The 25,478-nt window shown below is 40.6% G+C and overlaps 2 protein-coding genes across 4 annotated transcripts in view; both read right to left on the bottom strand.

Annotated features, from left to right (window-relative positions):
• Positions 1 to 636, bottom strand: part of ATP2C1 (ATPase secretory pathway Ca2+ transporting 1) — a 160,082-nt gene extending 159,446 nt beyond the window's left edge. For both annotated transcript variants that reach the window (XM_054483251.2, XM_054483252.2), the window contains exon 1: positions 302 to 636. In XM_054483251.2, coding sequence (XP_054339226.1) covers positions 302 to 409 — 108 coding nt within the window. In that variant the 5' untranslated portion in view covers positions 410 to 636. The remainder of the gene's footprint in view (positions 1 to 301) is intronic.
• Positions 637 to 23,296: 22,660 nt separating this feature from the next.
• LOC129033978 (glutathione S-transferase omega-1-like) lies at positions 23,297 to 23,902 on the bottom strand. Of its 2 annotated transcripts, XM_054483250.1 has the most exons (2): positions 23,537 to 23,902; positions 23,297 to 23,437 (listed from the first exon to the last, which is right to left on the bottom strand). In XM_054483250.1, the coding sequence occupies exons 1-2, from the start codon at positions 23,900 to 23,902 to the stop codon at positions 23,297 to 23,299; spliced, it is 507 nt and encodes a 168-aa protein (XP_054339225.1). The 2 variants fall into 2 exon arrangements, with proteins under 2 accessions (XP_054339225.1, XP_054339224.1); XM_054483249.1 differs by having other exon boundaries at positions 23,297 to 23,902.
• Positions 23,903 to 25,478: the final 1,576 nt, after the last annotated feature.

Below are 25,478 nucleotides of genomic sequence, written 5' to 3'. Positions count from 1 at the left end.
AGGCATTGGAAAATGATCAAAGAATTCAAAATTTAACTTTGATAGAGTAGCTCTTTAGAAGAAAGAAAGCATGTGGCTTCATTACAGAACTCCGCTTAATCTCAGGATCTGAATGTTCCAAGTTTAAATAAATTCTCACAAGCCTGCTTGCTTTCTGATTGCCAAGCCTGAACAGCCACAAGCAGGATCTGACCTGTACCTATAAACGTGTAAACCAGCACAAATGAAATCACTAAGCGATGTAAAAGCAACAAGGAACAAGCACCCGTTAATTTTAAAGATAATATAAACAAAATGATACCTGTTCTTCGGCTCTGTGGTTTCTCAGCGTCGATAAATATCTCCTAATTGCATGGAGAGGATATTTTTTGAAATAAGAGAATCTAGATGAAGGCAACAGACTATCCATAGTGAGGAGAGCAAGAGGGTCCTTGTCTGCACCTCCTTGTCAGCAACCATATGAAATTAGAAACTTAGCAATTCCTCAGATGCCTAAAGATTTGTTTGTAGCTCGACCACTTCCCTCCTACAAACAAAGAAAATGTTCTCCTTGCTGTTTCCTCTTTTGGGTAGTGTTCCTGGTGAAACCAGACAGCCAAGTATGAACACTGTCTAGAAGCGTCCAGAAATGCTATGCCCAAAGGGCAATAGGAATTCAGGGGCTGGTCCACAGAATGCAAATTGCTTAGTGGTAGTGATGCGACTGTCCTATTTCTAGCAACAGTGTTCTGTTGCAAGCTATGTTAATATTAGCTAGCTGGTGACTTTCCATACCCACAGACTCTCGTGAGGCTTAATTTTAATTCTTCTGACACTTTTTCGAGTTCTTAAACAGGGCATGAGATGTGGTTTTCCCAGTTTCCTTCTAGATTTCTTATCATGCGCACACACAGACACACAGCTCAGTTGCGGTCTGAGCTCGAAAGTGTTGATTCATTCAGTCTTGAGAAGACTGTTTTAGGGGACTTCTAAAAAAATTTAACAAATTACCTCACTCTTCATTGTTATCAAGGAGCTCATTGTCAGCACTGAAAACGTTTGGCTTGCACTGTGATGCATTATGCAACATGCCCAGTAACCAGATACTTTACATTAATTGAACAATAGCTGCAAACAGATTCTGTTCTGAGTTAAAAGCCTTCTCTTCTTGAATCCTTATCTCAAATCCACAGGCTGAATTCAGAAACATTAACTTTCCCTAGGCTTTTAAAAACTATGAGTGTAAGTGAGAGAAAATGTTTTATGTTTACTTTCTAACTCTTATAAAAAAAAAGATTCATGCTTTAAAAAAAAAAAAGGAAAAAGCAAAATATGCCAAGAGGTCTGTGGTCTTAGAGGACATGAAATCATAAAATTTGAAAGTTCAATATTTTCTTAATACTTTATAGAGATCACAGGGTTTTTCTAAACTAGGGCCCCAAATAGACTTTACTATTTTATTATCGTTTTAAACTTTGCAGTAGCTGGTTCCTTTGATGGAAACATTTGGTCACTTCTGTGAGGGGCTGTCATGTAGAAAACAGACTGGACATCAACAAAAATTATGTGACCCAGAGTTTTCTTTAAGGGTGAAAGAAAACCCTGGTTTTTCCCTCTTCATAGAGAGCACTGCAAGTTGGGGGGAAGAGGAGGTAGGCAGAGCTGGGGAAATTACGTTGCAGCCTTAGTTGTCCCCCTGGACAGCCTCCCTGACACTCCTGGATGGGTCACCTGCCTTCAGGGAACACACTTGATGGCCTAAAGCTGGTTGTGCTGCAAGCAGCCCAGGCCATCTGTCAGGTTGGCCTTGGGCCCACTAGCAAGGTGATCTTCCAGACTCACCAGGGCCAGCCTGGCAATTCCAAGAAGTCATTTACATACTGCTGCTGGAGTTGGCTCCTAGGAGGAGGCCCTGCCCTTCTGTCACCTCTCCAGGTGCACCATGCTACATGCATACAGAGGCTCTGCACGTCCTTCTCTGTATGCTGGAGACAGCTGACTCTAATGAGGGCAAGAGAGAAGCAGTGTGCTTGTGAAACACCTGAATGCTAAGGGCACAGTGTTGCATGCTCCCTGCCAGTTCATGACCCAGAAAAACAAGAAGTGTAGAAGGCCAGATACCCTGGGCCAACTTGAGGCCCTGGAAAGAGAGGCAGCCCTAGGGATTGTAGGGGCAGGGAAATGTGCCGTTCATACATACCCTCGAGATCCACTAACTGCCCTTTTGCTTCTCTTTTTAAAAATATCTAAACTTTCAGAGATGCCTCTTTATTGTGGGCAGAAGCCAGCAGCCTGCTAAACACCCACAGCATGACTGGTGATCCAATCTTTTCCCAACAGACGAACACAAAGCAGACTTCATTTCCACAGTTGTTTCAGGATCACTTTTTCTTGGGCTGAGGTGAGTGATGAAAAGAAATGGGGAGGGAGAAATGCAGCATCCCCAAACAAAAACTGTTCTATTAGATTAAGCACAAAAAAGAAAAATGGGTGAAACAAATGCAACTAAAATTCCTTTAGGAATTTAATTGATAACGAATATAAATCATATTTAACACTAATTGGGCCGTTTGGCCAGGTGATGTGCTAAAGTCTTTACATGTATTATCACATGTAATCCTACAGTAACATATGGGAAAACTAAAGCTCAGAGAAGGTGACAATTTGCTGAGGTCACACAGCTTACAAAAACAGAGGCGAAGGGGATTCTAACCAGATAAACCTGACTCCAGTCTCTGTATCCAACCAGTATACTGCAGAACCAATTAACCCACTCCCAGAAATGAATTCTCAAGGACCTATTAACTTGAAGAAGGAAAGACATTGTGTTACCTTGTTAAAGAGAAATACAGGCCAGACGTGGTGGCTCACGCTGGTAATCCCAGCATTTTGGGAGGCCGAGGCGGGCGGATCACTTGAGGTCAGGAGTTTGAGACCAGCCTGGCCAACAGGGTGAAACCTCGTCTCTACTAAAAATACAAAAACTTAGCTGAGTGTGGTGGTGCATGCCTGTAATCCCAGCTACTTGGGAGACTAAAGCAAGAGAATCACTTGAACCTGGGAGGCAGAGGTTGCAGTGAGCCCAGATCGTGCCACTGCACTCCATCCTGGGCAACAGAGCAAGACTCTGTCTCCAAAAAAAAAAAAAAAAAAAGAGAAATACAAATATAGATGGCTAGGAATTTGCAGACTACGATTGGAGAGCAAGTACGTCTTCTCAAACAATCATACAACCTCCTGTCCTGAATTCTCTATAAATAATGTTCATATCATTACCTACCTCTTAAAGATTCCTTTATGAAATGATTCTGGTGATGCTAAAAAGAAGCTGTATTTGTAGATACAGATATTCTGCTTCCCAATTTTTGAAAACTGCTACAATCTCAGTTTCTGTTTGACATAGGTTTCAATGGTCCGTCTATATTTAATACAATATGAATGTGGGAATTTATGCACCCTGTTTCTCAGGTGGTAGGCATAGTCTCCTTAAGTTTACAGTATGGACATCTCTGCCACCACAGCTTGGAGAAGTGCCTTTTTTTTTTTTTTTTTTAGGCGTGCCATTTTTTATTGCCCCTGTGACTCAGGTGCCTTGATGAAAGACAGCTGACCAGAGTCCTGGTGGTTACAATCTATATCTGCAAGGACTGAAGGGCCCAATATTTCTTCCAAAAGTATATGAGGTATATTCTGCCCTCTGCAAAGTAGCACAATAAAGAGTGGAAGCAGGCCGGGCGCGGTGGCTCACACTTGTAATCCCAGCACTTTGGGAGGCCAAGGCAGGTGGATCATGAGGTCAGGAGTTCAAGACCAGCCTGGCCAAGATGGTGAAACCCTGTCTCTACTAAAAATAGTAAAATTAGCCGGGTGTGGTGGTGTGTGCCTGTAATCCCAGCTACTCAGGAGGCTGAGGTAGGAGAATCACTTGAACCTGGGAGGCAGAGGTTGCAGTGAGTCAAGATCACGCCACTGCACTCCAGCCTGGGTGACAGAGCAAGACTCTGTCTCAAAAAGAAAAAGAAAAGAAAAAAAAAAAGTGGAAGCAGTTATCTACTGTTTTGCAGAACTAACTCCCACCCCTCGTCCTTGATAGGAAAATAACCAACAGAAACCATGAATCCAGGAAAGTCATAGGTTAAGGCTGTAATCCCACAATGAAAGGATATTTGTGTGTTCTCTATGCTTTCTAATAATAATCTCCTTTTTGGAAATGGCTTAAAGTATGGGGAATTCCAAATTCTTCACTTGAAAAGCAACATAATGAGGCAAAGCCAAAACCAGGAAAAATAGTGGCAAGGGAGTGAGAAGAAAGATATTTTACAGTTTATTCTTTTTCAAAAGTTAAAGAAGATAGGATGAAAATGTAGGTTTGTGAAGTCATCTAGCGCTGTGCATTGCACACAGTAGGTGTTTAGTTAACATATACCAATGCATATTCATTGAAAGAGAATGACAAAGAAAAAAGAATTGGATCCAAGGGTTAAATACAGGTTGAGAAACATGAAACAAAAATTGAGAAACAGTGTCTCCAGGATACCTTTGGATTGATGAGATTTTCAAATTGCATCAGGACAAAAATGAAAACCCCACTAATCTCTTCCTTCCAATCAGTGCTAAGAGTTCCCATCAGGAAAATGACTCCATTCTCTGGGAATTAATCCAGCCTGGATACAGAGTGAAGGGCCGGCAGTTAGGATGGTGGAGAAGCTGCTAGCTCAGAAAACAGAAATCATTTATTATTATGAATTCCACTGAGAAATCACTCTCATCCCACTAGATCTGTAGATACTGGTCCAGTCTTACACTCCCCTAAGGACAGTATCAAATACAATCAAGAGAGGAATGGGAGGCATTTAATATTGCTCATCAGGACAAGTTTATGCAGCACCAGATTCCACCTTATTGCATGATTAAAGCACTTTTGCTACTTCATAGGACAACATTTTCTTAGTGCCCTCACCATATAGGGAATAATTATCCTACATCTGCAGATGGTGCATTTTTACTTTCCCAAAATTCACTTTCAAAAATCCCTCTATATTCCCATTACAACCATCATTCAGCAACTTTGATGTTTCTAATTGCCCTATAAACTGTGCAACTTTTATGCCTTTTGCTCTTTGGTTTCAAGTATTAATTTCTCAAATTTAACAATATTTCCACGCTCATGAGACACTTGTCCTCCACTTAAGAAAAAAGACATTTTCTGCACAGTTTAGGCCAAACTTGAACATGCATTTGAATCATCTGGAGGGCTTGTTAAAGCACAGGTGGCTGGGCCCCACCCTCAGAGTTTCTAATTCTGTAGGTCTTGTGGGAGGAGCAGAGATTTTGCTTTTTTAACAACTTCTCCAGTGATGCTGATGCTGCTGGGAACTTCACTTTGAGAGCCACTGGTTTGGGAGCTGTCAGGTAGGGACATGGCTGTGGAGGGATTTCCCAGGTGGAGTTTGAAAGATAGATGCCCTGTTTGCTAAAGCACTTTGAGAGCTTCCATCAGGCCCACAATTTAAAATACACTTCCCCAGTAGGGACGGTTTTCCTCAAGCCAATGCCCATCTCTTTTCTTTCAGCCACTTTCCCATAAGGAAATTCCTGCATATCAATCTTCACATGGGCCTCCCATCAGGTGATATCTTGACTTGATATCTGACTGCTCCCACATTCTCTCTCACTCATTTTCTCTTGTCAAGGTACAGTGGTGCTATTAGTAGCCTTAGTTCAGGGAAATCAACTCTTGCTTTAGGCCCAGGACCAGAAAATAGAGCCAGCTCTACCCAATGCCCCCTCTTCTCCCTCTTCTGCCACTAGCTTCTTGTCCTTTTCAAGCTGGGATGGAGGGATCCTAAACCTGAAACAGGGAGCCCCCTTACCACCAAGAATCTCCCAAATCACATCCTTCCTCAAACCCATCGCCAAGTACAACCTGCTCATCTTTGTCTCCAACATGCCCATGGTTTGGGATGAATCCTCTAACTCCATCTTCTTTCATCCAGTCTTGAGAATTCCCACGCAGGATGGAATTGCAAATTATTCCTTTAACAGAAACATTCAAATCTCCCAGCAAACTTACTGTTTTTGATGGATTTGGGGCAGGTCTTTGAAGCTGTGTTGCCTTCTTCTCCCCAGCAGTCATGATTTGCTCCTCTGGGAGGCCTAGCACCAACCCAGAAGAAGAGGAAAGAGGCTTTTCCTTTTAAGGAAAATGGGGTAATTTCAAATTGGTGGGCATGCTACTGATAATTCTATATGAAAACTAAAAATATGGTTTTACTATAATGCTTCTCAATCTTTCATGTGCATATGAATTACCTGGAAGGTCTGGGATGGAGCCCCAGATTCTGCATTTCTAACAAGTTCTAGGATGATGTTGATGTTATGTTTCTGTGTACCTTACTTTAATTAGCAAGAGTCCAGTACCTGTTTTGGAATGCAATATCAACACTATCTCAGACCTTAGTTTAAACTCCAACTTTAATTACATGAGTTTCTTCCATTAATACTCACTACAGTTTGCTATTTTTAAATTCATTTGTTTACTGTTTTTTTTTTTTTGGTCTCCTCTACTGGAACATAAGCTCCATGAGGGCAGGAATCTTGTTCATCTCAGTCACCATTTTGTCCCCAACACTTAGCACAGATGGTAACAATGTGGAAGCCAGGGAACAGAAGAACAAGTGGTAACTCACTTAACAAATGAGCTGAAGGTTAAGGCAACAGCAAGGAACACTGAGAAGAAACCCAATTTGCACTACAGAGTTCCCCAAAGGCTCCAGAATTGGCAGACCAAGTAATTCTGGAAATGGGGGCAGAAACAAGGTGGTTGGTTGGCAATCTTTAAGAAGCATTTTGACCAGACCCCTCCTTACTCCATTAAGGAGAGGATAGAAATTTCTTTGCGGAAGATTGGCATTTATTTTCACTCCTGTTCTCTTGGCTCTTTGAGTTTGTACCTTTAAAAAAATAGCAATCCTTCTCCCTGTATGCAGCTGCCTTCTTTTTCATTCTTTAGGCCTCAGCTTAAATCATACCTGCTTGGAGGGGGTTTCCATACTTTTCTATCTAGAATATGTTCCCCCTGATTTTTTTTCTCACTAGGTAAGTTCTTTCTGTGTGTAAGTTCTTTACTGAACACAGAGAAGTCATGGGGTGATATTATAAAAAGAAATTATTTTCTACTCCTACTATCCCTTTATATATGACGTGTGTGTGTGTGTGTGTGTGTGTGTGTGTGTGTGTGTGCATGCGTGCACACCTTCCTCTATATATGGGTAAATTTTGGAGCAGGCTGCATGACTTTTTTAGTTACTCAAAGGAACTAGAAAATCCTACAATAATTTCATCCTAAGTAACTCTCAATTTAATATAGCCTAGTCTAAGAAAATATTTTCAACATGATTGACCTTCTAGCTTAACTTTAGCTGAAACCTACTGAGCACTGACTACTTTCAGCAGAAGAGAGAGGAGTCGTCTCACTCTCGCATTTCTCCTCCTCTCCTAGCTTGCTCACTGAGATTTCTGAATCTGCCAGGGCAAAAGCAGGGGTTGGAAGGAGAGACACTGTGAATAGAAAGCTCTCACTTGGCTGGTGCTGTTGTAAGTTGGCCTCATTCTCTCTGGGCCTGACAGTTGTTTAGAGTGTTCTCTTTCCCTGGCAGGCTCTTCATTCATTGCAGCGTTAGGCACCTGGCTCAAAGTTATCCTGTCAGCCACAGGGCTGCTACCACCCTTAATGCATGTCCAATTTACCAGTGTTTGGTTCCTGGGTTTAACCGACTTGCTAAGAAAGATTTCCCTGACCCTGATGTTATAAAATATTTATCTTTCTTTCTTTCTTTTTTTTTTTTTTTTTTTAAGACAGAATCTCCCTCTGTCACCCAGGCTGGAGTGCAGTGGTGCAATCTAAGCTCATTGCAACCTCCACCTCCTGGGTTCAAGCGATTCTCTCACCTTAGCCTCCTGAGTAGCTGGGATTACTGCAGGTGTACACCACCACAACCTGGCTAATTTTTATATTTTTAGTAGAGATGGGGTTTCACCATGTTGGTCAGGCTGGTCTCGAACTCCCGACCTCAGGTGATCTATCCCCCACCCCACACCTCAGCCTCCCAAAGTGCTGGGATTACAGGCGTGAGCCACCGCGCCCAGCCTGTCTCTATGTTTTCTGATATGCTTTGTCTTTTACATTTAGATATTTAACACCATTTAAAATGTATTTTTGTATATGAAATGAAGTAGAGATCTATTCTACTTTCTTTTTTTTTTTTTTTTTTTGAGACAGAGTCTCGCTCTGTCACCCAGGCTGGAGTGCAGTGGCTCGATCTCGGCTCACTGCAAGCTCCACCTCCCGGGTTCATGCCATTCTCCTGCCTCAGCCTCCCAAGTAGCTGGGACTATAGTTGTCTGCCACCATGCCTGGCTAATTTTTTTTTTTGTATTTTTAGTAGAGATGGGGTCTCACTGTGTTAGCCAGGATGGTCTCGACCTCCTGACCTCGTGATCTGCCTGCCATGGCCTCACAAAGTGCTAGGATTAGAGGTGTGAGCCACCGCGCCCGGCCCTATTCTACTTTCTTACAAATGGATAGGTGATTTTCCTAGCCCCATATATTCATTCTCCACAGGATTATAATTCCACATTTATCATCTATTCATTTCTAGTATATACTGTGTATTAGTTTGCCAGGTCTGACATAACAAAGTGCTGCAGACTGAGTGGCTTAAACAATAGAAATTTTTTGTCTCATAAATCTGGAGGCTAGCAGCCTGAGATCAAGCTGTTGGCAGGATTGGTTTCTTCTGAGGCCTCTCTCTTTGGCTTCTAGGTGACCATCTTCACCTAGTGTATTCACATGGTCTTCCGATCTCCAGATAAAAACCCTATCTCCAAATAACATCACATTCTGAGGTACAGCAGTTTATGACCTCAACACGCAAATTTAGAGAGGGAAACAATTCAGTCCATAACAACTTGAATCTATTTTCAGGTGCTCTATATGTCTATTCCTGTGTTATCATCACAGGTACAAACTTACAGATTACTTAGAAGACAATCTACTATTTAGAAATTAACTTTTCTTAATAGTTCATGTGTTATATCGTTTGTAAAACTTTCCCCAATCTCTTCAGCTCTCCTGATAGAAACAAATGCCTCTCCCTGTATTTTATTTCAATCTCCATTATAATACTGTTCACTTTATAAAGAGGTATTCCAACTTCTGTATTCAAACCAGATTGCAAGCTCCCAGGGCTCAAATAACTAAATTATTACTAAATATTATTAAACATTCATATTTGATATTATTAATAATCATTTGTTGATGCTTACTCTGTGTTGAACACTGTGTTTTGAGTTTTGCTTGGATCTGCATCCTGTGAAGTAGAAATAAGGCTTAAAGAAGTCAAGTTACTTGCCTGAGAGCACATAGCAAGTTAGTGACCCACTTATGATTCGAACCATTTCTATTTTACTCCAAATCCTAAATTCTAAGCCATTATGCATCACTGCCTTGACAGCTGTTTTGTATCCGCTTCCTTCTCCCTGCAGAGTGCCTGCTGCACTGTAGGTATTTAATATATGTGCTTAGAAAGTGAACTGAGCTGAAAAGCACACCAACCAACAAGTTTTTTTGATGTCATTCTTTCTATTTAAAAACTCTTGTGACTAATGAGCTATTTTAGGTCTGGATTACTGTAGCTGAAGTAACAGACATGTGATCAGGTCCTCCTCATCCCCACAACACATAGAGCCTATGCTTCCCAATACTGAGAGTCACCATTTCCTTCCTGCATATTCCTGGTCTTTAATATAACCTCAAATCAAATTCCATTACATTGTGTACTTGATGCTACCATTACTCAGCATGTTAAACCAATGCCATAGGCCAGGTGTGGTGGCTAGCACCTGTAATCCCAGCACTTTGGGAGGACAAGGTGGGCAGATCACTTGAGGTCGGGAGTTCGTGACCAGCCTGGCCAACATGGTGAAACCCATCTCTACTAAAAATACAAAAATTAGCCAGGCATGGTGGCACGCTCCTGTAATCCCAGGTACTTGGGAGGCTGAGACAGGAGAATCGCTTGAATCCGGGAGGTGGATATTGAGGTGAGCTGAGATCTGAGATCATGCCACTGCACTCCAGCCTGGGTGACAGAGCAAGACTCTGTCTCAAATAATAATAATAATAAATAATAATAATAATAATAATCAATGCCATGAAAAGCTTTCATTTAAAGATCAAAATAAAATAATTTTATGAAAGAGATTAATTAGCAAATAAGTAGTCAATAAATGCTAATTATCCATGATCACTGAAGAATTTGTGCAGTGGCTGACCTATGGATAGTATAACAATGTGTTGATTGGATGAGTCAAGTTGTTTCAGGATGGAAATATGGAGGGAAGTTTCCTGGTGGTGGCAGTAATAGCCCATTGTTAGGCTCATTAATTATGACTAGAACAATACCTGTTTATACCTAAATTGCTCTATCTTTCCTAAATGTGAGGAATCAACATCTTTATACAATTTTGAATAATATTATCTACTAAAAATTTATTTATATTATGCTTCAGTTCCCTGGATGAAAGAGCCCTGTATTAATCGTGTAAAACATTTCATCAAAATGAATAAAGTCTCCATTACTGTCTTCAGCGTTAAAATGTATCCTTATTCTAATTCACAGTTGCTTTATTTTAAATTTTTTCAAGTTATTTCCTTAAACTATTCTAATGTCTTCCCTTCCTCAGTATTAGTTTTCAAACACTTACATATTACTCTATCTCCCCAGAAGCCTTTGTTTATAGTTCTAACATTTTTATTGCTACAGAATTCCTTTTAGCTCTTTATGATTTCTCCCGCTCCAAGGTCCTGTCTAGATCTGACATGTTATGATTCTGAGATGCTCCACAATGAAAACAATGTTTTAAACTCTGAGCTTGTCAAGCTCCAAAAGAATATAAGGTTGAAGAGGGGGATAGGGCAACAGAAGTGCTGTTATTGCCACTGTTCTGCAGAATTGGAAAAGTAGCTCAAAATGACAGCATGGGTTAAGTCCCCTTCATTCATGTGGCTACAAATGCATAAATGAGTCTGTTTCCAAGAGTATGTCAAGGTTTTCTCCTTCCCAAGAATTTTTCCCCAAGTGTTTTTCATGACTTCCTACCAGGCATATCACATATGAAAACTGACTGCCCCGCCCCCCACTTAACAGCAGATGTCCAACTTTCAACTTCCATCTGCATTATTTCTTACACTTCTGTCCTTATTAGGAGTTACTTCCTTTGTTTTGCAAAGAGGCAGCCTTGTAACAGGTGTCTTTATTTGGCAGCTAACATTGCCAGAGCCACTTGAGTTTCTTCCAGTCTGTGGCTGGGCTTCTTGCAATTGCTTGAGGCAGATGTAATGTGGAGACTACCATTTGAAATGTAAAATGGATCAGATTGGCTATAACATCTGAATGAAGATTTCATTTTACTAATTTTAAACATGCAAGTGCTAAAGAACACATTTTTAAAGAATTTTACAGGACACCAACTTTTCAGTGTGGTCCTAGCTTAGCTTCTCTCTTCTCAAATGCACACTTTGCCTTGTTTGTAGAAAACAAGGGGTCACTTATGACAGAAGTCATGCTCCATCTTTCCTTCTGAAAGCACAGCCAGCTCCATGCGACCATCAAGCTGTACTTAAGACAACCATTCCTTGGAAGCATAATTCCTTATCAGAGCCAGAAAAAGACAGTGTCCCCACTAAGAGGAGTATGCCGATTATTAAGTTATTGTTTCACAACTCCAGACTCAAAATTTTGTTCTCTACTTAGCAACGCTGGGATTCTACACACTTTTTTTCTGCTTTGCCAGCTGTTCCCCATTAGCCTTTGCCAATGGAAAGAAACAGAAAGTTTGAAGGAATAAGAGGGGACTTATTCCTTTTTTAGTTTTGCTTCCCGTTCTTGACAATCACTCAAGCAACACTTTTTTCACCCCAGCGACTGGACTTCAGCAGCAGTAGTTCACTTTTTTAGGAGAAGTTGAATCCAGCTTGCAGTTTTTCTACCACTCGCAGCCAGTCTTCTCTCCTCAAATATCTGGGTTCCAGTCCCCAGGAGCCTCCTCTTCTCCTCTGAGTTCAGACACAGGAGTACCAGCTGGCCAGTATCTCCTTCCTCAGAGGTTTGGGTCTTAGACTTCCCCGCTTTGCACTAGGAATACTTAGTAGGCCCAGATTTCTTGCATTTACATGCATAGAATTGAAATTCAGGCCATTTTATTTGGATATATTACAGATAAAGAGGTCATAAGAAGGCTGAAGGACTTGGGAACTTTCCGTTTATGTGTCAATGACTCCCAAACCTGTATCTGAAAACCAGATATCTTTCCCAATATAAGAACCTATATGTACCTCAAATTCAGCACGTACAAAATTAAATCATTATCTTTTCTCTTAGATCAATGAATTTTTATGTTATTGATCAGTTCCTAGCAAGTGCTATTTTTTACCTTCTCATACAGTCTTCAAGTGCTGTCAGTTTTAATTCTTAAATGTTTCCTACATTCCATTGTTACTTCACAACCCCAGTTCAGGTTCACTAAACTTCTATGGTACTCCTTAAAACCCTCCTAACTGGTCTCTTTGCTTTCCAGCTGTTTCTAATCTAACCTAATATTTCTAGAGTGTGCGTGGTTCTAAAAAAGATATAAAAAGATAATACATATTTATAATTTCCAGAACACAGTTCCAGATCTGTCCAGTAACTCTGAAATACTCCAAATCATTTAAGATTTTGCTCTTCATTATTGGTTTTGAGCAATTTGATTATGTGTCTTTGTGTCTTCTATGTTATGCTTCTTGTGCTTGTTTTCATTGAACAATACATTCATTTCTTGTTTATTAAAAACAATAAATCTGTGGGTTTATTTTAATCAAGTATAAAAAATTTTGGCCATTATTTACTCAAACATTTCTTCTGCTCCCTTTTTAGGAGTCCTCAATAACATGTGTCTTAGGCCACTTAAAGTTGTCCCACAGCTCATTAGTCTTTTTTTTTTTTTTTTTGAGATAGAGCCACTCTCTGTCACCCAGGCTGGACTTCAGTGGCATGATCTCGGCTCACTGCAACCTCTGCCTCCCAGGTTCAAGTGATTTTCCTGCCTCAGCCTCCTGAGTAGCTGGGATTACAGATACGTACCACCACACCCGGCTAGTTTTTGTATTTTTAACAGAGACAGGGGTTTTGCCGTGTTGGCCAGGCTGGTCTTGATCTCCTGACCTCAAGTGATCCAACTGCCTCAGCCTCCCAAAGTGCTGGGATTACAGGTGTGAGCCACCAAGCCCGGCAATTTCTGTATTCTTTTTCCCCATATTTCACTTTGTATGCCTTCTATTGTTCATGTCTTCAATTCATGTGCTATGTCTCATCTGCTATTAATTTCATCCAGTGTACTTTTCATCTCAGTCATTTTAATTTTTACTTTCAGAGGTTCTACTCGAGTCTTTTCTTAGATTTTCATGTTTCTATTTAACATTTTGAACATTTGAAATACAGTTATAGGCCAGGCGCGGTGGCTCACACCTGTAATCCCAGCACTTTGGGAGGCCGAGGTGGGCGGATCACGAGGTCAGGAGATCAAGACCATCCTGGCTTACATGGTGAAACCCCACCTCTACTAAAAATACAAAAAATTAGCTGGGCGTGGTGGCGGGCACCTGTAGTCCCAGCTACTGGGAAGGCTGAGGCAGAAGAATGGCATGAACCCGGGAGGCGGAGCTTGCAGTGAGCCCAGATCGCGCCACTGCACTCCAGCCTGGGTGACAGCGAGACTCCGTCTCAAAAAAAAAAAAAAAAAAAGAAAGAAATACAGTTATAATAGCTATTGTAATGTCCTCATCTTCTGATTCTAACATCTGTGTTGGTTCTGGGTTAGTTTCAACTGACTAATTATTTTCCTCATTATGGGTCATATTTTTCTGCTTCTTTGTAATTTTTGTTTGAATGTCAGAGATTATAAATTTACCTTTTGAGTGTGGAATATTTTTGTGTTGTTATAAATATTCTTAAGTTTTATTCTGAAATGCTTAAGTTACTTAGATATAGTTTGATCTTTTTGGGTCTTACTTGTATGATTTGTTAGGTGTACACATCTATGATTTACGATTTCTTAGCTGTATTCAGTCAGAGTTAATTATTTCCTATTAGTAAGATAAAACCTACCTGAGTTTTCTACCCAATGCACCAGGAATTTTGAGTTTTTCCCCAACTGGCTTAAGAACAGGTACTATTCCTGACATCATGTTAACTAGGTACTGTTGTTCTCTGCTTCTTTTCGATGTTTCTTCTCCAGCCTTAGGCAGTTTGCAGATCATATATACACAGATCACTACCCAGCTAAATGCTCAAGGGGGACCTTGAGTATATTTCTAAGGTCTGTCTGGGGTCTATGCTCTGTCACAGAGCAGTTCTCAGGATCAAGAGTTTTTATACATGTAAAGGCCTCTAACTTGTTGCCCAACATATAATTGAGGCTCAATAAATATTTTAAAAATCCAATTTAGATCTCCAGATACAATAAACTTTAGTGGACTTTTCTCATTCTTTTTTGCTTTTTTTTTGAGACAGAGTCTGGCTTTGTCGCCCAGGCTGGAGTGCAGTGCCGCAATCTCGGCTCACCGCAAGCTCCGCCTCCCAGGTTCATGCCATTCTCCTGCCTCAGCCTCCTGAGTAGCTGGGACTACAGGTGCCCGCTAGCACGCCCGGCTAATTTTTTGTATTTTTAGTGGAGATGGGGTTTCACTGTGTTAGCCAGGATGGTCTCGATCTCCTGACCTCGTGATCCACCAACCGCGGCCTCCCAAAGTGCTGGGATTACAGGCGTGAGCCACTGTGCCCGGCCTTCTCATTCTTTTGACTACCCAGCATCTATAATTTCTTCTAATCAGGCAGAGCTTGTCTGCCATCATAGAAACTGCAAAGAAGCAAGTCAGAGAAGAAGCAGAGACCACACTGAGTTTATTCTAGGGACAGGAAGCAGCAGGGCAGTGAGAGCAGCTTCATCCACTCTTTAGAGGCAGCATTCTCGGTGGTCATAGTAATAATGGCCCAGCAGTGCAGAAGTGCGATTTTCATTAAATCTGTTCTGCGGTGAGATTTAGGGCACTTTTCTAGCTGTGTTGCCTGGCAATCTGGTTGTTCTTCCAAAGATTCTGCATGCCATCCAGTATCCTTTAACATTTTGCATTGTTAAAGTATAGCATATATACAGGAAATACACACACATAAATTTTTTTTTACAAAATGAATTTTTACAAACTGAGTGCATTTTTATAACCAGTGCTGAGATAAAGAAACAGAATATTACCAACATCCTAAAAGCTTCCTCATTCCCCCTCTAGTCACTACCATCTGCCATCCAAGGATAACCCAAATCCTGACTCCTAGCATCATAGATTAATTCTACTTGTGTTGTTTTTCTTTATACAAATAGAATCATACCACATTTGTTGTGTATGTCCAACATTATGATTGTGAAATTTATCCATGTTGTTTGGTTTAGTTGTATCTCATTCACTCTTACTAGTATAGCAAAGTATTCCATTGTATAAATATACTTATAATATTTATGCATTTGTGTTGGGGGTTCTCAAGACCACTCTCAGGCTCAACGATTTGTTGGGAAGATTCACAGAACTCAGAAAAGCTGTTATACTCATGCTTAAGATTTATTTCAGTAAAAGGATACAGATTAAAATCAGCAAAGGGAATAGGTGCACATGGTTGAGTCCAGGAGAAACCAGGCACAAGTTTCTAGCTGTCATCTCCCGGTTGAGTCACACAGCGCTTAATTTTTTCAGCAATGGTATGTGACAGCACATGCAAAGTGTTGCCAACTAGGGAAGCTACTTGAGCCTTGGCATCCAGGATATTTATTGGAGACTGAACTACTCAGTCTCCAGCCCCCATAGGTCAAATGGATACAGTGAGGCCTAAAGCCTCAGGCATACAAAAATAGGCATTTTGTTAGTGCTAACTAGCTGGCATAGCCCAAGGCATTAGGCATAAAAAGATACTCTTTTCAGGCACGATAGTCCAAGGGCTCAGACACCTTTTCCCAGGAATCAGGCTAAGGGCCATTGCTGAAGAACTTGGGAATATGCAGAGTTTGAGTAGCCCAGGCCTACAGGGTTAACCCTTTATACATATCATTATATTGTTGATGAACATCTAGGCAGTTTACATTTTTATTAATATAAATAGTGCTGCTGTGAACATTGTTGTACACATTTTTGTTAAAGATTTGTATGCATTTCTATTGGGTGGTTAACTAGAAGTGAAAATGGTAGATTGTAGAATATAGCATTTGCTCAGCTTTTATATATACTGCCAAAGAGTTTTCCAAAGTGACTGTGCCAGTTTACACTCTCAGCATCGGTGTAACATACAGTTCCAATATCTTTTTTAAAAGCAGTTTTATTGGGATATAATGGACATACAATACATTCTATATTAAATTATCCAATTTGATAAATTGTGACATACATTATATTTACATCTGTAAAACCACCACCACAAGCAAGATAATGAAAGTATCATTCAAGATAATAAAAGTATCATTCGACTCCAAAAATTTCCTTATATTTCCAGTATCCTCTCAATTGTTTAATTTTTCTATTAAAAATCAGCCAGGGTCAGTTTCTGTTGCTTACAACTGAGACTTCCTAAATGATATAATCCTATCTTGCATTTGTCTTGCATTTGTGCCCAGCTTGGTCCTCTGCACTTCTTTTCATTTCAATTCTTGCTGAGCATCTTTGATGTATGCCAAGGACATAGATTCTGATTTTTGCCTGTGTGAGTCAGTTTGGTCAGATTCCAGGTCATCTGATTATGGCTTTGTCCTCAAGACTCCTGGTGATTCCACACAGCATTTTATCTCCAGTTTTATGCATATACTTCTTCCTGAACTACCTTACAGCCCCTGGCCCCAGTCCTTCCTTGTTGGCCCAGAACCAAACTCCTCTAGATTCATCCCTGAAAGGGTTTCCTAGATGTTAAGACAAAGTGCTTCTTCCTCGGCTCTTCATTAAGTTGCATATACTAGTGATATAGGTTGAATTGCATTCCTACCTCCACCCCACCAAAATATATAGACGTCCTAACCTCCAGTACCTCAGAATGTGATTTTATATGGAGATAGGGTCTTTATTTCCATATAAGGCCATATCAGTAATCAAGTTAAAATGAGATTGGGGTGGACTCTAATCCAATATGACTAGTGTACTTATAAAAAGGAGAAATTTGAATACAGATAACAGATATTTGAACGAATTTGGACACCATGACATAAAAACAAATAGAGGGAAGATGATGTGAAGAGAGACAAGGAAGAAAGCCATCTACAAGCCAGGGAGAGAGACCTGGAACAGATCCTTCCTTCACATCCCTCAGAAGGAACCAACCCTGCTCACACCTTGATTTCAGACTTCTAGCTTCAGAACAGTGAGACAATAAATTTCCGTTGTTTAAGCCACATCATTTGTGGTACTTTGTTAAGGCAGCTCTAGCAAATTAATACAACCAGGTAGGATGCATTAGCTTTTCTCCATCATTTTCAAATCATGTGAAGTACAACAGAGGATCAGAAGGCAGTGTCTGCCCTTTTGGAAACACTTCATTATAGAAATTGAGATTGGGGAGAAAATAACTTGGGAAGAGCAAACTAACTCGAGATTTTTTACTTTGGTCATTCATGAGACCCTGAATAGGAATGGCTAAATCCTGAAGTTCTATACTCCTTGTTCTTTTCTTTCCATTTTCTTGAATTGATAAGCACGATTCATTTTTCACAGCCATCTGTGGGAACACATGAACTCCTTCAGTTAGTGGCTATTAAGATCTGTTCTACAGTCTGAGGGGGGTGATTTGGGAATGTTTTTCTCCTAGGTCCTTTTCATGGAAACTTTTCCAAAACAAAAGGTTAATAAAATTTCAATAGAGGCAGATACAGAATGTCTTGAAAACCCCCTGAAATATTCTCATCACCTTTAATCAGGTCATCTGACAGGCTACCTTCAAAGAACCTGACTTCAGACTGAGTCCTTGTAAGGGCTGATTTTGCTTTACTTGTAAAATGTTATAAAGTCTACTTGCCTTGTTGGTCAAAAGTTGATTAAAGAAGAAATACCAAGGAGAAAGAATGACAAACAGAAAATATATTGAAAATAACTTGGTTCCATTCTCCCTGTCACTTTCAGGTACACCAATCAGACATAGATTTGGTCTTTTCACATAGTCCCATATTTCTTGGAGGCTTTGTTCGTTTCTTTTTACTCTTTTTTCTCTAAACTTTTCTTGCTTCATTTCATTCATTTGATCTTCAATCACTGATACCCTTTCTTCCAGTTGATCGAATCAGCTACTGAAGCTTGTGCATTCGTCACGTAGTTCTCATGCCATGGTTTTGAGCTCCATCAGGTCATTTAATGGCTTCTCTACACTGCTTATTCTACTTAGCCATTTGTCCAATTTTTTTTCAAGGTTTTTAGCTTCTTTTCAATGGGTTTGAACTTCCTCCTTTAGCTCAGAGAAGTTTGATCGCCTGAAGCCTTCTTCTCTCAACTCGTCAAAGTCATTCTCCGTCCAGCTTTGTTCTGTTGCTGGCAAGGAGCTGCGTTCCTTTGGAGCAGGGAGAGGTGCTCTGATTTTTAGAATTTTCAGCTTTCCTGCTCTGTTTTCTCCCCATCTTTGTGGTTTTATCTACCTTTGGTCTTTGATGATTGTGACGTACAGATAGGGTTTTTGGTGTGGATGTTCTTTCGGTTTGTTAGTTTTCCTTCTAACAGTCAGGACCCTCAGCTGCAGGTCTGTTGGAGTTTGCTGGAGGTCCACTCCAGACCCTGTTTGCCTGGGTATCAGCAGCGGAGGCTGCAGAACAGTGAATATTGCTGAATAGCAAATGTGGCTGCCTGATTGTTCCTCTGGAAGCTTTGTCTCAGAGGGGTACCCGGCTGTGTGAAGTGTCAGTCTGCCCCTACTGGGGGATGCCTCCCAGTTAGGCTACTCGGGGGTCAGGGACCCACTTGAGGAGGCAATCTGCCCGTTCTCAGATCTCCAGCTGTGTGCTGGGAGAACCACTACTCTCTTCAAAGCTGTCAGACAGGGACATTTAAGTCTGCAGAGGTTTCTGCTGCCTTTTGTTTGGCTATGCCCTGCCCCCAGAGGTGAAGTCTGCAGAGGCCGGTAGGCCTCCTTGAGCTGCAGTAGGCTCCACCCAGTGTGAGCTTCCCGGCCTCTTTGTTTACCTACTCAAGCCTCAGCAATGGCAGGCGCCCCTCCCCTAGCCTCACTGCCGCCTTGCAGTTTGATCTCAGACTGCTGTGCTGGCAATGAGCGAGGTTCCGAATGGGCATATGATTTATTGCCCTCCAGTTCAACCTGACAATAGAGAATATAATAAATTTGCCCCCCTGAGGAACTTCTTTTCTGCTTCAAGTCCTTCCTTTGGCTATTTTCACCCTCCAATCTCTATCCTTTTCTAGTTTTTAGGTCTAGATTTGCAGATATTTCAGCAAAGCTGCATAATGACCTATTTGGTTGAGTCTTGGGAGTCAGATTCTGATTGCTTCTTGGAAGTGAGCACAGCGATATCCCCCTGGGGCCTTGCTCTGATGCTATTACTGAATATCTTGGTTTCCTGGAGATCAGAGATCCCCTTCTGCAGTTCTGGCTCCATTTCCTCCCGCTTCTGTGGACAAGTGTCACTCTGCTGTCTACAGAGGTTGCTTTTTTCTTCTTTTTTAAAAATTGAGATTAAATACATATAACATAAAATTTACTGTTTTAACCTTTTTAAAGTGTACATTTTGGTGGTTTTTAGTATATTTGCAATGTTGTGCAGCTATCAGCACTAACTCCAGAATGTTTCCAGCACCCCCCAATAAAACCCTGTACCCATTAACTGTCATGTCCTGATTCCTCCATCTCCCTTTTCCCTGGTACCCACTAATCTATTTTCTGTCTCTATGGATTTGCCTATTCTGGTTATTTCATATAAATTGAATTATACATTACTTGGACTTTGTGTCTAGCTTCTTTCACTTAGCATGTTTTCACGGTTCATCCATATTGTAGCATGTTTCAGTATTCCATTCCTTTATTTGGCTGACTATCATTCCATTGTATAGATATATGTTTTATTTTTATTTATTTATTAATTCATCAATTGATTAACATTTGGGTTGTTTCCATTTTTGGGCTATTATGAATAATGCAGCTATGAATATTCAGGTATAAGTTTTAGTGTGGACATATGTTTTCATTTGTACGTATATGTATTAATATATCCACAGGGTATATACCTGTGATTGGAATTGCTGGGTCATATTAGTAACTCTATGTTTTTGAAGAACTTTCAACCATTTTTTAGTCTTTTCTTTTTGGGGAGAATAAGATGATAAGATTGATTTCAGACACACTGATGTTTAGGAGAAGCTGAACTGTCAGAGAGAAATGCCCACCATGAGTTGAAGATGCAAGAGTGGAGCCCAGGTAGGCATATCAAGATTGCATATGTCAACTTGGGCATCATCCAAATGCAGTGACTGCTAAACCTATGAGGGAGATGAGGTCTTTGAGGGTGATAACAGATAGAGGGAAGAAAATATGAGGAGCCTATGATAGGCCCAGCACTGCCTAGGATTGTACTTTACTTGTGTTGTTAGTTTAATCATTACAACATAATTGAGTGCTACTATTAGCTCCATTTTATAGATAGGGCAACTGAAGCTCACTGAGGTTAAGCATAGGAGCTAGTTTGCATAGGTTGTATACAGCAGAGCCAGGATTTAAATGCTGGCAAAGAATATAGATATAGCTGGAAGAAATTTAGAGGATGAAAAACAAATTAAAAAGGAAGAGAGAGATCCATTAAGTGCAATAGGATGGGATAAGTGAGTTATTGTGTTCCAGAATAAAAGGAAGAAATTTTTTTGTTTTTTGTTTTAGAAGGAATATGTCAGTTGTGCAGACTGTTACAAAGGCATCAAGTAAACCCAAGATATATATATATAATAATATCTAATTATTCCATTTCTGACCCATTACAATTCTCAGGATGTTTGCTATTTAGCTTTTAACTGATCTGTCCTGGCTGCTGCTCTATGTGCATTTTCCTCTGCAGAACACCAGGACATCACTGGATTGCTATTATAGACAATAAATGCATTTCAGAACAAGTAAGGAAACAGATTATTTACAGAGAAAACAGTTTCACAAAAACTATTTTTTTTTTTTTTTTGAGACAGACTCTCGCTCTGTCACCCAGGTTGGAGGGCAGTGGCACAATCCTGGCTCACTGCAACCCCCGCCTCCTGGGTTCAAAGGATTCTCCTGCCTCAACCTCCCGAGTAGTTGGGATTACAAGCACACACCACCATGCCTGGCTAATTTTTGTATTTTTAGCAGAGGCGGGGTTTCACCACGTTGGTCAGTCTGGTCTTGAATTCCTGACCTCAGGTAATCCGCCTGCCTCGGCCTCCCAGAATGCTGGGATTACAGGCGTGAGTCACTGTGCCCGACCAAAAACTAAAATTTTTCAGTAAAATGAGATTCTTTCATGGTAAATCATGAAGTAAAATTTTGAATGCATAACACTAAATAACTCTTAGTACTAGAAGGAAAAAGAATTATATTGTAGCACTGAAATAAAACTGTATTGTATGGGTAATGAAGCAGTACCCTCACCTTTCTTCAGTATTTTATATCTTTGGCTTCCTTTTCCCCCTTTTCAGATGGTAGCAGGTGGACTTGAGATTAAAGAGCCATTATTTCAGAGCACTGAAGCACATCCACGTAATGATGACATTATGTGAGAAATCTCAGGCAGTTTCAGTCCGTCAAGTCTTTTTCATTAGTAGTCGCAGGTATTGCTGGGGCTAGAGTCCTCCCCCACTTCAGATTGTTGGTTTATTTGGCACTTCAGGATATTTTCAAAGAAAAAATAAGGTTGGATTCCCTGAAAAACCAATTATAAAAGCTTTCCATACAAAGCTTTTGTATGGAAAATTGCCATGAAAAACTAAGGAACAAATGTTTTTAAGAGAAAAATAAGGTAAAAATAAAGTGAAATGGATGTCTAGTAAGTCTCTGTTATTCACAAGTCAATGGGTGACAACCAAGCAACTAACTAGAATACATTCACCCATTGGCTTGTCTGCAGCTCGATTTCACAGGCTGCTCTTTGTTAGAAAACAAATGGTTTGGGGGCTGCTTTTTATCAAAAGAAAAGCCTTACCGAGAACTCCTATACCCTCACTATCTGGCTAAATAGTTTTTTCTAACTCCTGTATTACTAGTTGACTGGTACCTGGCACTGGGATGATTAAGGCAGAGGAATATTGTCTCTTGGGTGTATGAGTCAGATAGTTGAGGTAAGACTCTGGATTGGTTAGTTTGCATATCAAAGGCATGCATGCTCCTGGCTGAGTCTTTTGCTGTCTCTAAGAATTGGCTAACCCTGAAAGGGGCTGTCTCTCCCCAGCTAGATAGGTTTTTTTAAGATATCAAAACATCGTAACATAGAAAAATTTAAAAATATACAATCGAAAATGTGGGTTTTTTCCATAATTTGTTAATTGTCATGAAAAGGCTAAAGCAATGAAGCATTGTTCTATTCCGAATATGAAACAGGTAGTTATATTAAACTGAACTATAAGGTACTGTAAGAAAAGAAACCAAGTTCATTGAAGTCTTCCCAGTTTGGGCCATTTTCTAACATTAATTACATCTATGTTAATTACTTTTTGTTGATTATTCAAATTCATTCTATTTATTTATTTGTAGATAGACTCTAGCTCTCACGTAAAAGGGATTTAGAAAGGAAAAAAGACCTAAAATCAAATTTGGATAAGTAATATTAAAAAGCTGTTAATGTCCCATCACCCTGCAGAAAGCAGTGTACATTAGTATATTAATGTGGGCAGCAAAGGCTATCTGGTTAATACAGGAAAATTTTAGAGAGATTTATGTTCACTCTTCATCTCTTTTGCATCATTTTTTTCTTCAGGGTTGCCTATCTTTCTTGTTACTAGTCCTTTGTGGTTTGTGTACTATTTGATCTCTTCTCTAAGGTTTTATTACAGTTTTGATACCACCTTTTTTTTTTTCTAAGTGAAAGAAAACATCAGACATAGCTTTATTGCTGACTCCTGCCCCCTTCAGAGCCCATAGTCACAGGCCTCCAGGCTGTAAGTAGAGCTCTATGAAAGCTTGCCAGTCCTTCACACCAGTGAGCAGGGCTGAGACTGTGGGATCTTCCCTCATGGCTGCCATCACAGTTTAAGTTCTGGAGTGTGGTCTACACACTCATTTAACTTCATTGCTTCCAGCCGTTCAAACCAGGGCCAGATGACGTAGTCAATCACAGAGATGGAATTGCCGCCAAAGAAGGTTTTCTTCTTATTAATCAGAACCTCCCCTAGCTTGCTAAATTCTTTACACAATGCTTCTTTCAGGCCAGCACTGTCCTCCTTATTTTGGCTTCTAAGGAAGCTTCCTACCAAAGATAGCACCTTAGAAAACAACTCAAAGACCATCTTCTGGCAAGCTTTCTCATAGGGGTCATCCGGCAACAGCTTCTTCCCTGAGTATGCTTCATCCAGGTACTCACAGGTGATGGCAGACTCATAGATCAGCTGACCCTGACTGTTTTCCAGAACTGGCACCAAACTAAAGGGATTTTTCTTAAAGAACCACTCAGGCTTATCTTTCAGGTTGATATAGATGACTTCATGCCTGATTCCCTCGACCTTCAGAACCAGACACGTCCTCTCAGTAAACGGGCAGAACCTCATGCTGCAGATGCAGATCAAGCCCTCTGGGACCAGCCCCAGGGATGTGCTTCCCTTTCCCAGGCTCCTGGCTGACTCCTGTAACATCGCAGAGCCTCGCAGGCCAAGCTGCCAGTGCCGCGGGCTCTCGACATCGACATTTTGAACATTTGACATCTCTTTAAACTTTAAAATATTTAACGAAGTAAAAAAAATCTCCAAAGTTATACAAACACATATTATTTTTGAGTAATCATTGAGTATTGACACATTTAGATTAGTATGACATTCTTATAACTACACTATTAAGTTCAAAAAGGAAGATACATTTCTATTTAGTGTTACTCATAAAAAAAATTCAAAACTCATGTTTTTGTTTTGTTTTGTTGTTCTTGTTTGGTTTTTGGAGACAGAGTCTTGCTCCGTTGCCCGGGCTGGAGTGCCGTGGTGCAGTCTCGGCTCACTGCAGCCTCCGCCTCCCAGGTTCAAGCAATTCTCTTGCCTCAGCCTCCTGAATAGCTGGGATTACAGGCATGCACCACCACGCCCAGCTAACTTTTGTATCTTTAGTAGAGACGGGGCTTTGCTATGTTGGCCGGGCTGGTCTCAAACTCCTGGCCTCAAGCAATCCACCTGCCTCAGCCTCTCAAAGTGCTGGAATTACAGGCTTGAGTCACCATGCCTGGCCTCAAAACTCGGTTTTTAAAGATTAAGTAAAGAAATACTCAGGAGCTCATTCATTTCACATCTGTCACCTGACCGTGTCTACAGTTATTAATGACCTCATGTTGTTTTTCATTGTATTTGCATGCCTGTGCATAAATCGTCCAGAATCATTAATATGGATTACTTTCAGCTAAACCTTGGGAGAAATCATGCCTTGCATTTCAGACAGAGAAGTGACCAGTCCAGGGAGGGAATCAACCATGCTTACAACATTGCTGCTAATAGGTAATCTTTTTTAAAAAATGTATTTACTGCCTGCCACCATAGATGAGCTGGTGTGATTTGGGCTTCCCGGACCACACCCGTTATGACAGAAACCTATTGGCATTTCCAAGACTCAAGACAGACTATGTGCTCTCTGTTCCATAAGAAGAAGGGGCTAACAAGGCCTCAGTTATGACATTCAGGAAAGAAAACTGATATTATCAGTGAGGAAAATCCACTTATAACCAGCCCAGCATGTGTTAGCTATTGGAACCACTGTGAGAACTCTCTGTAGCCCTTATGTGTGGTCTAGAATCTTCTTTGCAGTTGATGACTATGACACAATTCAGTTCTAAGTCCACAAAAAAATATGTTTTAGCCAGAATTTCCTATATTAACTAGATTTTCTCTGCTATCCAAATTCATGTAGTTTACTTTCTGCAGGATACTGGGATATCAACAGCTTTTAGGGTTGCTCGCTCAAACTTCATTCTAGGTTTTTTTTCCTTCCTAATTTTTTTGGGGGTGAGAGTTGGAGTTTGTCTGTTGTTTTGTTGAATTTTATCTCCACAACCAGCCAATTCCCCTTCCCCACTTCTCTTAACCCTCCTTTGGTCCCAAGGATTTTCTCTTCTCTGGATACAAATGGACATCTCGGCTCCTCCATATTAGATTGGCTGCCTAGCTGGCTCCCTGCATCAAAGAGAACTTTGGTCACAGGGCATAGAGTAACTATTACTCCATCGTCCTGCCT

The sequence above is a fragment of the Pongo pygmaeus genome, chromosome 2, assembly GCF_028885625.2.
Source record: "Pongo pygmaeus isolate AG05252 chromosome 2, NHGRI_mPonPyg2-v2.0_pri, whole genome shotgun sequence".
Classification (NCBI taxonomy): domain Eukaryota; kingdom Metazoa; phylum Chordata; class Mammalia; order Primates; family Hominidae; genus Pongo; species Pongo pygmaeus.
The sequence above is the reverse complement of the archived record's forward strand: the minus strand, read 5'-3'. Positions and strand labels throughout refer to the sequence as shown.